A 16426-nucleotide genomic window follows, 5' to 3' on the forward strand; every position below is an offset into this window, starting at 1 on the left:
TGTTCATTAATTGTTTATGGTTCATTGAACAAGCGTGGTAAACAGTGTTTAAACCCTTAACAATGAAGATCTGTGAAGTTATTTGGATTTTTATGAATTATCTTTGAAAGACAGGGTCCTGAAAAAGGGACATTTCTTTTTATGCTGAGTTTATGTAGTTCATGACCTCATAATAACCATACACATATGGTATCATCTGGGAAGGAGGGAGCAGGAAAACATATAAGAGCTAATCAATTAACTAGAACGCCCTCATGCCAGCCTTGAAAAGACCAATGTGCACTTGAGTTTGTGTTCTCATGCATATTGCCACCCTCTTTCCCAACACCTCCTTTCTCCTCTCCATCTCCCTGTCTTCCAAACCAAAAAAATCAGCTCTCTGTACTTCCTGTGAACGTGTGGGTCACACCTCTGACTGCTGAGAAGTGTTGGAGAGGAGAGGAGGAGCCATTAAAATTATAGCAAGATAGACCAAGTGTGACACATCAAAGGGCCCGGAAAGAGCTTCGAAACGGCGCAACGCAACCCCTGCTTCATACATACAGCACCCCCCAGAGCAGCAGGGGGAACAAAGGGATATGGCACGCAGTACATGGTCAACAGAGACCCCCAGAAGACTACGACTGTGCAGTCTGCCTCTGTTCTGGCCCGTTCCCGGATCCCTCCCACACAGGCCCACTCCCCCCCTTCTCCACCTCCCCCCGGACACAAACACATCGTCCTCCCCCGTGACTACACGTCCGATGATTACACTACCCACCCCCCACCCCCCCACCCCAAAACACACACACACACGCTCAGAGGGGCTAATTAAGGCTTTAATATGCAAATGAGAGCAGCAGTAAATTACACAGCTGGCAAATATGCCTATTTTTCCCTGAAAATACATCAGGAGTGCAGCGAGCTACGAGTTTGTTGTTGTGATTGTGTTTGAGAGACACTGGTTCATTTTCTGTTTGAGAGGCTCTATCCTCTGATGCACTACTAGCAGCTCTAATGGTGAGGTGATGGTTACAGTTGGAGTTCAGCAGTAGACGCCTTTGTGATTATAGCAATGTCCGAAAAGTGGTCAGAGTAGTCTTTTGATAGTTCTTGAGTTAGGGCAATATGCAGAAGTCAGAAGTCCTTGTTAAAGCCTCCGTGCCTCTCTTATTGCAGCAATGCGGTGAAAAGCAGGGAGGGTCTGAATGCCAGTTCGCTCTCTGTGTGAGGGCTCCATCTCTGAGGCATCATCTCTGTGGTTCTGGGTGGGTCGGGTGGCGTAAGTCTGTGTCCCAAATGGCACCCTTTTCCTTATTTAGTGCACTACTTTTAACCAGGGCCCGTAGAGAATATGCCATGTGGGACGCAACCTCTGCTGTGGTCTCTGGAGCGCTGGGCTGACTCTGCCTATGATGATGCAGCCCATCACCCCTCTGAGCCTGAACCTGAGTGCTGACTACATGCATGGACAGGTTGTCCCATCCCAGCCGTCAAACAACCAGCCACCGAGACTGACCAAGCCAAAGGAGAGGGGCCCCCAAAAAACATCTTCCCCAATGACTGCCTCCTCCTCCCTTTCTTACTGCACCCCTGTGTGATAAAGAGCCCCCCCTAAAACAGCTCCCCAGAGACCCCCTCCACATCCTCCTCCCTTCACACCTGTACCCCTCTACCAACGCCCCAATGCCATCACACAAAGCAACAAAATAACTTTCCAACACACAGCCTTCTAAAACAGCTTGCAAAAGGCTGTGTCCTCCACTCTGTATCATTTCCCCACAGAGGCCCAACTCAAGCAACCCTAGACTACAAGTAACCCCTGCTCTCCTAATTATCACTCTTTGTAGGGAACTACTACTTCCTCACTGTACCCCTCATCTGTATGGCAGAGCCATTCTACATTTACATCATATGCTCTCATCCAGAGCAACTTATAGTAGTGAATGCATACATTTTTGCAGACTGGTCCCCCATGGGAATCGAACGCAAAACCCTGGTGTTGCAAGCGCCATGCTCTACCAACTGAGCCACACGGGTTATGGACCAACAAACAAAATATCCACACATCAAACTAGCGATTAAGAAGCAGCTGCTAAATGTTGTCGGTGAAGAGGTGTCTGTGTCCAAAATGGCACCCTATTTCTTATATAGCGCACAACATAGGGCAAAGGGTGACAATTTGGTACGCAGCCCATGTAGTTTGTTTATTAGGCAGGTTGATAAGCATGATAAACAGTCTCTCTTCACCTTGCAGCCTTTCAGGCAGGGAAAGCAGCAGCTCCAGATAACTACACGCTCTGAATGTTGCTTTTCATAAGGCTGCTGGCTCACTGAATATTTTAGATGGGTAAATAATTAATAATTAACAGCAAACAGGCCAATGATCAAATGGAGCAGTGTGGCAACAGACATGAAAAATCTGACGCTTGTAAACAAAGATGCAAAGGACCCAGACTTCCTCCCATCCCTCCGAGTCCCAGGCCCCGCCACCTTTTTTGTCTTTTAAATATGCGCATCCACAATTGAACCACACACACACACACATAGCCACACACGCGCCACATACGGGCAGACCAACGGCATCACACGCCCACTCTTTTACAGACACACACACACACACACACTCCCACACACATACCCAGTCATTTTCCTTTAGAAAAATGAAATTTTCACATTTCTTTGCGACCCGGGGAATACAGCGGGACTGAGTGAGGAACACTTGATCTGGCCCCCCGCTGTTTTCTGATGGAAAGATTTGCTTTTTAATACAATCGTCACTCTTCCCACCTGGATCAGCACGACCGCCAAGACAAATCCCAGCTGTGTGACTCCAAACCTTACGACGGCACAGCGCAAAAATATTCCTTATTACCATGCCTTAAACATCCCGGACTGAAACCACAGTAAGTCCTGTCTCCACAACAGAAATGTTAATCACAAGACTGTGGGTCTGATGCTAGGCATGAAATGCTTTACTCCAACAAGGAATTTATTTCTGTCCCCATTAAAATTGATACAGTACCTGGTCTGGTATAGGTACACATTCACAGTATGTACAGTACGTTAACCTATCATCATTTCAAATAATAGCTTCCCATCCCCCCCCCCCCCACATAAACAGGCATATACTGTATATCCAGTTGACTTCTGTCACCGGGGAAGAAATGTAATAGAATTTGAATTAAAGGAGTAAACACCAAAATAAAACTGCAAACACTAAAATAAAACAGGTTTTAGAGACCCATCCACACAAAGCCATTGGAGTTCATTTTAAAGTAAGAATTCCGTTCCTTGGAGATTTTAATTAATGCTTTAATATGCAAATAAGTTAGCTGAGATAAAATCATGACAAACAGATGGCAAGTGTGGGTAATTATTTTGTGAATCCAGCAGGGGCCTGTATTAAGGTAGTGGCAGAATAGTTCTCCTCAGGCCTTCACAGACGCACACAGAGGAGAAAAAGGCAACACTGACATACCGCCATGGATGACTTTTTAGTTGTCTTTATCTGACTTCTAATTGTGAACTTTAACATGACCAACCAACGACTGTGGATTAAAGTACTCATATTTAAGTTGTGGCAGCATCGTTCTCCTCAGCTCTGCGTCTCCTCAAGAGAGGACAAAAAGTCAACAACGCTGAAGACGTATCGCAACACTTAATCGCCATGGATGACTTTTTAGTGTCTGACTCTGGTCCTGGTCAAAAGTAGCGCACTATATAGGGAAAAGTTGCTATGATCAAAAGTACTGCTCTACATAGGGAATTGGGTACAATTTGAGATGCTTGAGACTGATGTACCTGTTCCTGTTTGGGTGTGTGGTCCAGGTCTAGTGAGGTGAGGCTGTGGTTGATTCGTAAGGCCAGAGAAAGGGCCATGAGACCTCCAGCCCTGACCTCGTTCTCACGTACGTCCAGGCGCTGGATCTGACGGCTCTCAGCTAGGAACTCAGCCAAAGCCACAGCCCCTACACACGCACGCACGCACGCACGCACACACACACACACACACACACACACACACACACACGCACACACACACACACACACACACACACACACACACACACACACACACACACACACACACACACACACACACACACACACATACACACACATTTATAGTAACACAGTGGTATGAAGAGATAGCAAACACACAGAATAGCATGAGTGACGACTGTGTGAAAGGTGAGTACCTTCACAAGTGAAGTGTGTGTGTTCCAGGTCTAGCTGCAAAAGTGAGTGGTTCATCATCAGAGATTCCCTCAGTGTGTGGATACCTCTGTTCTGCAGGTTATTCTCCCCCAGGTTCAATGTCTCCAGAGTCTTTAGGACAGGCTGGAATACAGCACAAACACAAGGCCACAGATCATACTCTGTGTGCGTCCCGAATTCTCTATATAGTGCACCATTTGGCACATAGCCTATATCCTCTACCTGAATATAACATCCAATAAAATATAACAATTCTGACATTCTTATAGAACAACAACTAGTGAAGGAGGGACAATAAATCTGCACATTCAACTACATTTTTAGATATTTTGCAGCAAGTTGTTTACGGTGTTTATGAATCTGTTACAGGATGTTTAATCTCCTCTTGTCCACATAAAAAAATGCTACAGTTCACTATAGTACTTACTATAGAATTATATAGTAAACTATAGTACAGTGTAGAATCCTATACTCCATGTTTTAGTATCCCTCGATTGTGTAGTACTTACTGTAGAATTTTGTAGTATGCTGGAGAATACCATACTACACGTTGTAATTTCTCTGATTGTGTAGTGCTTACTTTAGAATGTTGTAGTATACTGTGTAGAATACTATACATTATACAACGAGTGGGTCTAATCCTGAATGCTGATTGGTTAAAACCGCATTCCAGCCAGTGTCTTTTCCACAAGTTACCACCAGCTAAATCTATGACGTTAAAATGCCTCTTTACTCTGTTCCATCTGGCTGCTCAATCCTCTGTCTCATCAGCCTAGCCAGGAAATTTATGAATCTTGATCTTCACTATAAAAATAATCTAGACATTATCTCACATTTCTTTTAGACTAACATTTAGTTTTCAACAGCAGAGATTTGTGTAAACCTTGCTGTCTCTCCGACATTTGCAACATTGTTTCAATATTCAAATTCGATCTCCAGCTGTACCATAGTAATGAATGTCTCGGGAGTCTCGATGAGACAGACAGGCAGGAAATGTTTCTCACCCAATCGAAATCATGAATCAGCTGGCATCATTTTTATGGATATATACAAAGAAATGTAAATTGAAGAAAGGTCAAATGAAACAAAGTACAGCGAATCTCTCCAGCGTCAGTTTGAAGTGATTGTGTTAGCTTTGTTGTTGGCTAACTCCTCTGAACAACAGTGTCCTGACGAGTGAGCACATGTTCTATGCCAGGAGAAATCGCACCTCCTTAGCTCATTGTTATGGATGTATCCAAATAAATGTTATTAGAAAACAGCTTAACCCTTGCTTGCTAGCTCGGCAACTATGGCTAACAACTACGGCTAGCCAGAATAACAGCAAAGTAGCTTCATTTGCATTTGTTTAAGAACGTTGCCAGCCAGTATGGCAATGTAATATTTAGAACAAACGACTGGGTTGTGTCCATAGATGCAGAACAAAAAGACTGAATGACTGGGTCACGTCTTTAGCAACCGAACCGAAAGAAACAACGACCAGCCGGCTTGGGTGTCAACCCAAGATTTGTTTTGGGACTATACTGTATCTTGTGGAGGAAATAGTATGAATAAATAAATCAAAATAACATTCATAAAAATACGTCAATCATTATTTAAAGAGGTTGGTAACCCGTTGTAATAAAGTGATAATGCCCTCAGGGCCAGTATTTGTAGGATATATTGCCCTAACACCTGTGTCAATATTTCCTCCAAACACCGGCTTGTCGGGCATTATCACTTATCTGTAATATCCTTTGTCACGTAGTACTTAATTGAGAATTTTCAGATTGGACTGCTAGCTAGCTTTAACAATGCCATTTTGATTTGAACAGTATGTCCTTAGGGAGCTCATACCGGGGATTTCCTGAGGTTCCCCCTAGATCGTGGTGTGCCAACTATAGAATTTTGTAGAATACTATACTACACACTGTAGTATCCCTTGATTGATCGTCAAAATATATATTTTTTAAAAACAATACAACCACAAACGTGGATATAATGCATTTAGAGATTTGTCGAGAACAAAGTCAATCAATTAAGTAATTAATTCCATTGTGGTCCTAGTTCAAATATTTGAGACATTCACAGCCAACCACCCCAAAACACTAAAGTATACTACTATGGTCTAAATGTATATACACTATAGTATTCACTGTGGTGTTTTTGAAGACATGACTGTAGTAACACCTGCTGATTAGGGTTAGCTAAAATTGCAGAACCACCAGACAACGACAGTTACTGTATAATGAGTGGATCACCTCAACCAGAACATAAGACAGGTTGGTGACAGGCCACCTATTGAGTTGGGTCAACATTCTGAGCAATGCAACAAACCAGGCAACAACCTTAGCAAAAATATAAAACATGTATTACAATTGTAGCATCTAAAACATTAGACAGATTTTAGGCCCATTAAAGGGAAACAGTACAGAAGTAGATATAAATAACAAGCAAAGTTGATTAAAACAGAGGATAGGTTTGTTTTTTAGAAAGACATTAAGAGAACACCAAAATTACTTATATCTGTTACTAGATAGCTTTCTGAAATGCAACAATACTTTCACAGCGATTCAGCTGACCAAGTTTCTTTTGAAATATGTATTACTGGTTGTCTGATAATTGTTGATTTAGATGACCAGTGATAGTGACAAACAATACTGTACTTCAGATTGTAGAAAAGACAGAACAGTTAACCACTGCATTTACAATAGTAATATATATTTTAGAAATCATCTAATTAGAGGGTGCTGCCAATAAACTGCATCAACCTCAAACCAGAAAAGCCTCTCCAAACAAACCAATTGAAAACAACAAGGACATTTCAGTGGCTTTATATAATGAACATCTTGAATGTTGTTGCATGAATAGACTCACTGATGGTCAAACTCAACACATACCATTCATAATAGACCACACCAAACATTTTCTTCAAGACCGCAAGGTCACAAAACAGTTGCTCACAGAAATAAAAAGCAATGACGCCACGCCGTATCCCTCACCCCACCCTGCATGTCCTCCCCTAACAAGGGTGCACAGGGAAACACTGACTACAACTTTGGCTCCTGGCCTGTCACACAATATTCGGCATGGTAGCCTGGGGCGGCAGGGTAGCCTAGTGGTTAGAGCGTTGGGCTAGTAACCGGGAGGTTGCAAGTTCAAACCCTTGAGCTGACAAGGTACAAATCTGTTGTTCTGCCCCTGAACAGCCAGTTAACCCACTGTTCCTAGGCCGTCATTGAAGATAAGAATTTGTTCTTAACTGACTTGCCACCTACTGTGGGACTCATGTAAAAGAGCAGAGATGCAGTTCAGTTTAAGAGTCTTTATAGATTCAGGTACTGGAGATGATTGACATGAGACTCGTTTTGAATTGAGACTTGTCTGGAGTATGGTTTATATAAAAGGAGATAGAGAAAGGTGTAAATAATAACAGGCAAAACCAGCAATGAACATACATAAGTAATCAGCTCTTAATAGCAGCATTTAATGGGTAAAACTATTTAAATATAGCAGCAGTCAACAATGAATGGCCAGAAAGGGTTACAATAGCATGCAGCATGATAGGCCGAAGCTATAGCAGGCTCATTTATCAATGGCTGTATAGCACGGCAAGCAAATAAACAATATAAGGCTAGCAGTAGTAGAACGTATAGCCATAAAGCAGGCCTAGTTAGCATAACAAAGACCATGCACAAAAAGTGCAACAATTATTAACATGTGACCATTAACACAAGTATCAAAGAGAAAAGATCAATACACTCAAAATGGCTGTTAACATTTTGCGGCCAATATCAACTCTACAAAACAAACAATGGCTTGGGCGTCCTCGTTTTATCCTTTTTTGTAAGATAAAAGGCTTGTACTCCCATTTCAATTACACATACTGGTGGTTGAGGTTTGTTGTGCTCAACGACTCTGTCTGGGTGAAGGACCCAGATTGAAAGAAAGTGCCCTCGAACCTGCCCATACAGTAAATACCTTGCCATAAAGTTATATAGAGGTCACACCTGCCACGAGTGCTCACTGTCCTCACGTGACCATACAGATGGGTACACTATCAATAGATTTATTACCTGTGGATCTAACAATGTAGTGTATCTACAGTACTGCCATGTGGCTTGCAATACACTGGCATTTACACACAGACAACTACGGTTACGCATCAACAAGCACCGCAGTGCCATCTGAAGAAATTACCTGAAATGACCAGTGGCTAGACATTTTCAGGAGGCTAATCATGACTGATCTTAAGTTCTGCCATTGACCATGTTTCTCAAGCCGCCACAATATGGATGAGCACCAGCAGTCCCGCCAAGCACTCTGAGATGTTTAGCCTACTTGAGTATTTTATATCTATTGCTTCTGATATTGTTTTGTAGCCTAGCCTGTTTCAAATTACATTTTCTATATTTTCTATTTTCTATATTCTTCTACATATTCCTTGTTAACATTTATTGACTCCCTATTCTCCAGTATCTAATCAACTATCCGCTTGCACCTGTTGCGCCTGTTACGCACAGCAGGTGTGTCTCCTTAAGTACTTGTCTTCCTAATTTGTTTGTGCAGCACTGATGAAGGCATAAGGCTGAAACATATGCTTAGTTTTTTGTTTTTTCCGCACCTTGCACTTTCACCTTTTGTTTTCTTTTGAGCATGGATAAAATTAAGTGCATTCTTTTTTTGAATCTCAGCCTCCTAGGGTTATGCCTTTTTCATGGTTTTCAGTGCGAGTAACTTTTGAACTCTACAGATATTTTCTTCTCCCACACACCGGTCACCTTCCATTCTAGCCTGAGTGCAAACACTCATACTGGTTTTCTAGAGGGCACACCCGACACGCATGCCCTCCCCCGCATCCACGTCACAGAGCGCAGCAACCAGCATTACCAGTATAAATCATCAACAATCATCAGACAACCAATAATACATACCCAGATAGGGGCTTGCTCTACTCAATCATAAATACTTAGGACTTTAAGTCACATATCATCAAAGAGGATCATTTGAAATACCTACTATATTTATGATTGCCTGAGTGGAGCAAGCCACTATCTGGGTATGTATTACTGGTTGTCTGATAATTGTTGATTTATACTGGTAAACCCAAAAGGAACTGCCAGTTGGTTTTGAATCTTTGTACAGAATTCCTATCCCTTGATCATGACTCTCAGTTCCATTAAATTACACATAAGTCATTGGACGAAGGCACCTTCTGTACGGGGGAGTTTTGTTAAAAGTCCTTATTCTCAATCTAAACCTTAACACGCGTTGCTTGTAGTACGGTTTTGGAAGCATAAAGTCCTTATCATAAATATCATCGAGAAATCTTTTTTTTTTTAAATAACAAAAGGTTAAATTGATACACATCTTATCAGGTTAGTATACCCACACAGCCATATCTCCATGTTACAGTGCTTGTTTTTACAGAAAACAGACAGAAGACGAGGCGACCGCATGTGCTAATTAGCTCAAGCGTGTGACTGGGGAAGTGTAACGGAAGTGTAGTTTCGTTGGATTGAGGCGCCAATGGCTGTATGGATCTGTGCAAAAATTCTACAGTAAGTTTTCTTTTATATTTGAAGGATTCTTTCTCTCTGATGGAATATCGTGGGTGAAACTAATGGCTGAAAACTGTAGGGAAACAGCAGAATGCCGCTTAGAGTTTGAGAGCTACAATATTGATCTGTTGTCTTCGGTACTTGTAGTGCTAATGGACATGCTAATAATTGTAGCACTTTTTCTGAATTGCCTTTGTTATGCTCATTACACTCACCCCCCAAATATGCTGGGTTAAAAACAACCGAATTTGGGTAAATATTGGACAGAACACACTTGATTATTTTGAACCAGCTAGTTGGAGGTATGGCTTTCAGATAGTTATTTTTGGCCACCCATGATGTCATTCCAGTTCATCTGTTTTGTTGTAATTGTCAATACATGTTAAGGTTGAGCACTGACACTTTTGTAGCTGTAATAAGGCTTACACAAGAGTATCGGTTCCTTAAAACCTCTCTGGGCTAGGGGGCAGTATTTTCACATCCGGATGAAAAGCATGCCCAAAGTAAACAGCTTGCTAAGGCCTAGAAGCAAGGATATGCATATTATTAGTAGATTTGGATAGAAAACACTCTGAAGTTTGAATAATGTCTGTGCGTATAACAGAACTGATTTGGCAGGTGAAACACCGAGCACAATCCATCCAGGGAAAAAAATGTTTGAGCTCAATGTGTTTTCTATTAGATTTCTATGGGAAGCTCTTTTTAATAGAAATATGCTTTCAGTTGCTATGGCTTCCACTAGATGTCAACAGTCTTTAGAAATTGGATGTTTTTCCTTTGAGAAATGAAGAAGTCGCCCTGTTCTTTCCATGTGTCACACAAAGGGACTCAAGCCTTTTGGAGCGCATGACCTGGAACGCGCTTCACTTTGTTTTGTCCGGTATTGAGCACAGTATTTCCCGTCTTAAATTCGATTGATTCTTTAAGTTTTTGGATACATAAGTTTGGATTAGGAACGTTGTTTGAAATGTTTGGACCAAGTTTACAGGTAATTATTAGATACTTTGTAGACGAGTTGGAACCGGTGTATTTCTGAATCAAATGCGCCAAATAAATGGACATTTCGGGGATATAATGAAGGAATTTATCGAACAAAAGGACCGTTTGTGATGTTTATGAACATTTTGGAGTGCCAACGGAGGAAGATCTTCAAAGGTAAGGCATGAATTATATCATTATGTCTCATTTTTGTGTAGCACCTGCCTGGTTGAAATCAGATTTTCCTGTGTTTGTATGGGGGGTGCTGTCCTCAGATAATCGCATGGTCTGCTTTCGCCATAAAGCCTTTTTGAAATCTGACACTGTGGCTGGATTAGCAAGAAGTTAAGCTGTATTTTGATGTATAACACTTGTATGTTTAATGAATTCTGATTATGAGTATTTCTGTTTTTGAATTTGGCACACTGTAATTTCACTGGATGTTGTCAAATCAATCCCGTTAACGGGATCCGAGTGGGAAGGGGGGTGAAGGGATCCCTAAGAGTTAAGTGCCTATGCACATCCAATGTGGGGATAGTTACCACTTTGTTATAATATTTAAATAATGTTAATTAAAAATGTGTGTGGAAATACTCTCATTGGTTGTGAAAGCCACGCCCCCCTCAAGCCACACCTCCAGTCTTAACTGACCCGGTGGATCATAGCTCAGCGACCCAATTACGCTTGTTACTTTTGTTTATTTTCGATTTTGTTTGCTTGCCATGCTATGCTATGTAGCCATTGATAAATTAGCCCGCTATAGCTTCGGCCTACCATGCCGCATGCTATTGTACCCCCTTTCTAGCAATTCATTTTTAACTGCTGCTATACATTTATGCATAGCTTTACCCATTTATATGCCCATTTCATTTGAACATTGTCATTGATTATTGCCATTAACAGCCAATTAATTATGTATGTTCATTACTGTTTATGCCAGTTATTATCGGTGTCTCCTTTTAGATAAACCATATTCAATACAAAGCCAAACAAGTCTCAATTCAAGATGAGTCTCATGTCAACTGTCAATCATTCCCTGTCATGTATAATCTCCTGAATCTATAAAGCCTCTTAAACTGAACTGCATCTCTGCCTCCGCCTGCTCTTTAGCAGGAGTCCCACAGTAGATGGGCATCAACATAACCCTCACCTAAACCTCAGTTACAATCTTGTAACTGAAGAATATTGTGTGACAGGTCAGGAACCAAAGTTTTGGTCAGTGTTTCCCTGTGCACCCTTATTAGGGAAGGACATGTAGGAAATGTATAAAATAACACCTTGGTCGCATTCAGATGAGAGGCCTCCTGAGTGGTGCAGTGGTCAAGACGGAACTGGTTTGATCCCGGGCTGTAGCACAACTGGCCATGATCGGGAGTCCCAAAGGGCGCAGCACAATTGGCCCAGTGTCGTCCGGGTTGGCTGTAATTGTAAATAAGAATTTGTTCTTATCTGACTTGCCTAGTTAAATAAAGGTTTACAAAAAATAAAAACATTACAATATATTGAAGAGGCCGGGGGAATATTGGGGAGGGCAGAGAGGACGGAAGATTGGCGGAGAGGACGAAAACTGAGGTTTTGTTTGAAACTGCCAGTGAATCGAGTGAAGCTAATAGTACAGAAAGTGAAAATGAGTGGGTTACAGTGGCGGAAAGGAGAAGTTAAGCTATGTTGGAAAATAGGAAACCACTAGACTTGTTTTTGGTCAGAGTCAGGGTTTTGGATGAATGCTACTTGGTAAATCCGTTTAACATCTCCAGGAAAATCTGGAATGTGTTGGAACAAAGTGTGGAGTCGGTGAGAGTTACAAGAAGTGGTCTTGTTTTACTTTTTGGTCTGCGGAGCAGAAGAAGAGTGTGTTAAAACTCAAAAATATATCGGAGTGGAATGTTTCCTGCATGGATTTTTTTATAGCAGGGCGCCAATCAAGGGGGTTATTTCTGGCGTGGCGCAAGAAAGAAAGGCAGAGGACATAACTGAAGACATCGATGGAGTGGTTGGTGCACATCGATTGACCTGTATGGTGGACGGAGAAAAGAAGTTCACTTCACTCATGCTACTATTCCTTGATGAAGAGTCTCTCTCTTCTCATTTAAAGTTAGGATTCATGTGATACCATGTATGAGATTTTGTGCACACGTCCCTGCAGTGTGATAAATGTAAAATATTTGTCAAAAGTGTGTGCAGAAGGGAAGAATATCGTATATCAGATGAAGGGAAATGCTGCAACTGTGGAGGTGAACATGCCCCTGAATTCTTGGCGGGCCCTGGAGAAGGAGGTGGCAAAGGTAAGTAGTGTCCATCGTGTTCCCAGAATGTTTTTTGACATTTCTTATTCAATAGCTCGTCCAGCTGGTGGCGGTACAGCACCATTAACATTGAATACCAACTGCCTTTTAAACCCCATCGAAGAAGAATTCAGGTGAGAGCTGTATACCTGGAAGGTCATTTGTGGTTGTGTAGGTTGTACGGTGGCGGTGCAGTTTGTTTATTTTGTGACCATGCGGTCTTGAAGAAACGTTTGGGGTGTGTTCTAATGTTCTGAATGGTATGTGTTGAGTTTGACCATCAGTGAGTTTATTCATGTGTGACAATATTCAAGGTGTTCATTATGTAAAGCCACCATTTTCAGTTGTTTTGTTTGGAGAGGCTTTGCTGGTTTGAGGTCCAGGCAGTTTATTGGCAGCACCCTCCAATAAGTTGACTTTGTAAAGTAATTTGTATTTCAAAAATATCTATTGTTTATGTATATGCAGTGGTTAACTGTTCTCTACCTTCAGAAGTACAGTATTGTTTGACACTGTTTTTGGTCATCTTGTTAAACTCTTGCTAATGTGTGTTATCTGTCAAACATGCAAATCTAATTGTCTAAGTCAGTGGTTCCCAAACTTTTTATAGTCCCGTAGCCCTTCAGACATTCAAACCTTCAGCTGCATACCCCCTCTAGCAACTGGGTCAGCGCACTCTCAGATGTTGTTTTTTTGCCATCAAGCCTGCCACACACACACACTATACGATACAATTATTAAACAAGAATGGGTGTGAGTTTTTGTCACAACCCAGCTCGTGGGAAGTTTGTGTCTTAACAGCACAATTTGCCAAGGCAGGATACTCTGAGCGCAACCCAATCCAGAAATATGGCAGTGACTTCTGATTAAATTAAATTTTCACAGAACCGCATCTTGTAATATTGATGAGGCTCTCTTGTTCAGATATCGGTAAGTGGACTGGAGGCAGGGCATGTAAGGGATAACGAATCCAGTTGTTTGTGTCATCCGTTTTGGGATAGTACCTGCGTAATTGCGCACTCAATCCACTCAGGTGCTTCGTTATATCACATTTGACATTGTCCATAAGCTTCAGTTCATTTGCACACGAAAAATCATACAATGGTGGAAAGACCTGTGTGTTGTCATTGTTAATGCAGACAGAGAAGAGCTCCAACGTATTAATCATAGCCTCAATTTTGTCCCACACATTTAATATAGTTGTGGAGAGTCCCTGTAATCCTAGATTCAGATCATTCAGTCGAGAAAAAATATGACCCAGATAGGTCAGTCCTGTGAGAAACTTGTCATCATGCAAGCGGTCAGACAAGTGGAAATTATGGTCAGTAAAGAAAAATGTAAGCCAGTCTCTCAATTAAAAACAACATGTCAATACTTTGCCCCTTGTAAAAGTGTTACATGGTCGCTGCCCATATCATTGCATAATGCAGAAAATATATGAGAGTTCAGGGGCCTTGCTTTAACAAAGTTAATCATTTTCATTGTAGTGTCCAAAACGTTTTTCTTGCTGTCAGGCATTCCCTTGGCAGCAAGAGCCTCTCGGTAGATGCTGCAGTATACCCAAGTGGTGTCGGGAGCAACTGCTTGCACATAGATTTTGTGCCATCAGTAAAGATACCAACACATCTTGACCACCAAAGTCCATTTGATGTCACGAAGCTGTCCAATACTTAAAAAATATCCTCACCTGTTGTCCTGGTTTACAGTGGTTTCCCGAAAAGGATGTCTTCCTTAACCCCCCCATAAACGTAACGGACATATACCAGGGGCTGTGCCAGGCCTGCCACATCTGTTGACTCATCCAGCTGTGACGCATATAATTCACTGGCTTGTATGCAAAGCAGTAATTGTTTCAAAACATCTCCTGCCATGTCCCTGATGCGTTGTGAAAAAGTGTTGTTTGATGAAGGCATTGTCTGTATATATATTTTTGGCCTTTCCCCCAGCATTGTCCCAGCCATATATGTGGTAGCAGGAATAATTAAGTCCTCCACAATAGTATGGGGCTTGCCTGTCCTAGCCACTCGGTAGCTCACCATATAAGTCACTTCTAGACCCTTCTTATTAACCTGTTGATGCTCTGGGGGCGCTATTTCATTTTTGGATGAAAAACGTTCCCGTTTTAAACAAGATATTTTGTCACAAAAAGATGCTCGACTATGCATATAATTGATAGCTTTCGAAAGAAAACACTCTGACGTGTCCAGAACTACCAAGATATTTTCTGTGCGTGCCCTAGAACATGAGCTTCAGGCAAAACCAAGATGAGACGGCATCCAGGAAATGAGCAGGATTTTTGAGGCTCTGTTTTCCATTGTCTCCTTATATGGCTGTGAATGCGAGAGGAATGAGCCTGCCCTTTCTGTCGTTTCCCCAAGGTGTCTGCAGCATTGTGACGTATTTGTAGGCAGATCATTGGAAGATTGACCATAAGAGACCACATTTACCAGGTGTCCGCCCGGTGTCCTGCGCCGAAATTGGTGCGCAAAAGTCAGCTGCCAGTATTTTTCCGTGGGATACAGAGAGGAAAGCAAGCTTCCACGAACTGCATATCAATGAAGAGATATGTGAAAAAACACCTTGAGGATTGATTCCAAACAACGTTTGCCATGTTTCGGTCGATATTATGTAGTTAATCCGGAAAAAGTTTTACGTTGTAGGTGACTGAATTTTCGGTTCGTTTCGGTAGCCAGACGCAATGTAGAAAACGGAACGATTTCTCATACACACAGACGCTTTCAGGAAAAACTGCGCATTTGGTATGTAACTGAGAGTCTCCTCATTGAAAACATCAGAAGCTCTTCAAAGGTAAATGATTTTATTTATTTGGTTATCTGGTTTTTGTGAAAATGTTGCGTGCTAAATGCTACTCAAAATGCTATGCTAGCTTTGCATACTCTTACACAAATTAGTCAATTTCTATGGTTCAAAGGCATATTTTGAAAATCTGAGATGACAGTGTTGTTAAGAAAAGGCTAAGCTTGAGAGCAGATGCATTATTTGTATTTTATTTGCGATTTTCAGAAATCGTTAACGTTGCGTTATGCTAATGAGCCTGAGGCTTTAGTCACGATCCCGGATCCGGGATGGGGAGTTCCAAGAACTTAATGGTATCTGTTGCTTTTATACATGTCTTACTACTCGAAAGTTCTCTTAATTCTCGCTCAAAGAACTCCAGTGGCTTATTTTTCAAATGGGCATGTTTTGTTTCTAAATGTCTGCGCAAGAGTGACGGTTTCATCAAGTTGTGAGATAGTACTTTTGCACATATAACACACTGTGGTTGAGGAAAGGTGACTACTCCCAATATAAGTGAACCCCAAATCAATGTAGTTCTCATCATATTTGCGCCTCTTCGATGGTCCAACGTCCCTGTCTGTTGTTCGGTGCTTTCCTGGGTAAGGGGGCAGTAGCTCTTCGGCT

The 16426-nt window shown here is 41.8% G+C and overlaps 1 protein-coding gene across 1 annotated transcript in view; it reads right to left on the reverse strand.

Annotated features, from left to right (window-relative positions):
• The window catches only part of si:dkey-288a3.2 (protein phosphatase 1 regulatory subunit 37), a 69853-nt gene that overhangs the window by 23351 nt on the left and 30076 nt on the right, over positions 1–16426 (reverse strand). Inside the window, exons 9-10 of the mRNA XM_064926994.1 lie at positions 4182–4323; positions 3784–3950 (exon numbers count right to left, since the gene is read on the reverse strand). Of these exons, the coding sequence (XP_064783066.1) occupies positions 3784–3950; positions 4182–4323 (309 nt within the window). The remainder of the gene's footprint in view (positions 1–3783; positions 3951–4181; positions 4324–16426) is intronic.

Source organism: Oncorhynchus masou, chromosome 21, assembly GCF_036934945.1.
Source record: "Oncorhynchus masou masou isolate Uvic2021 chromosome 21, UVic_Omas_1.1, whole genome shotgun sequence".
Taxonomy (NCBI): domain Eukaryota; kingdom Metazoa; phylum Chordata; class Actinopteri; order Salmoniformes; family Salmonidae; genus Oncorhynchus; species Oncorhynchus masou.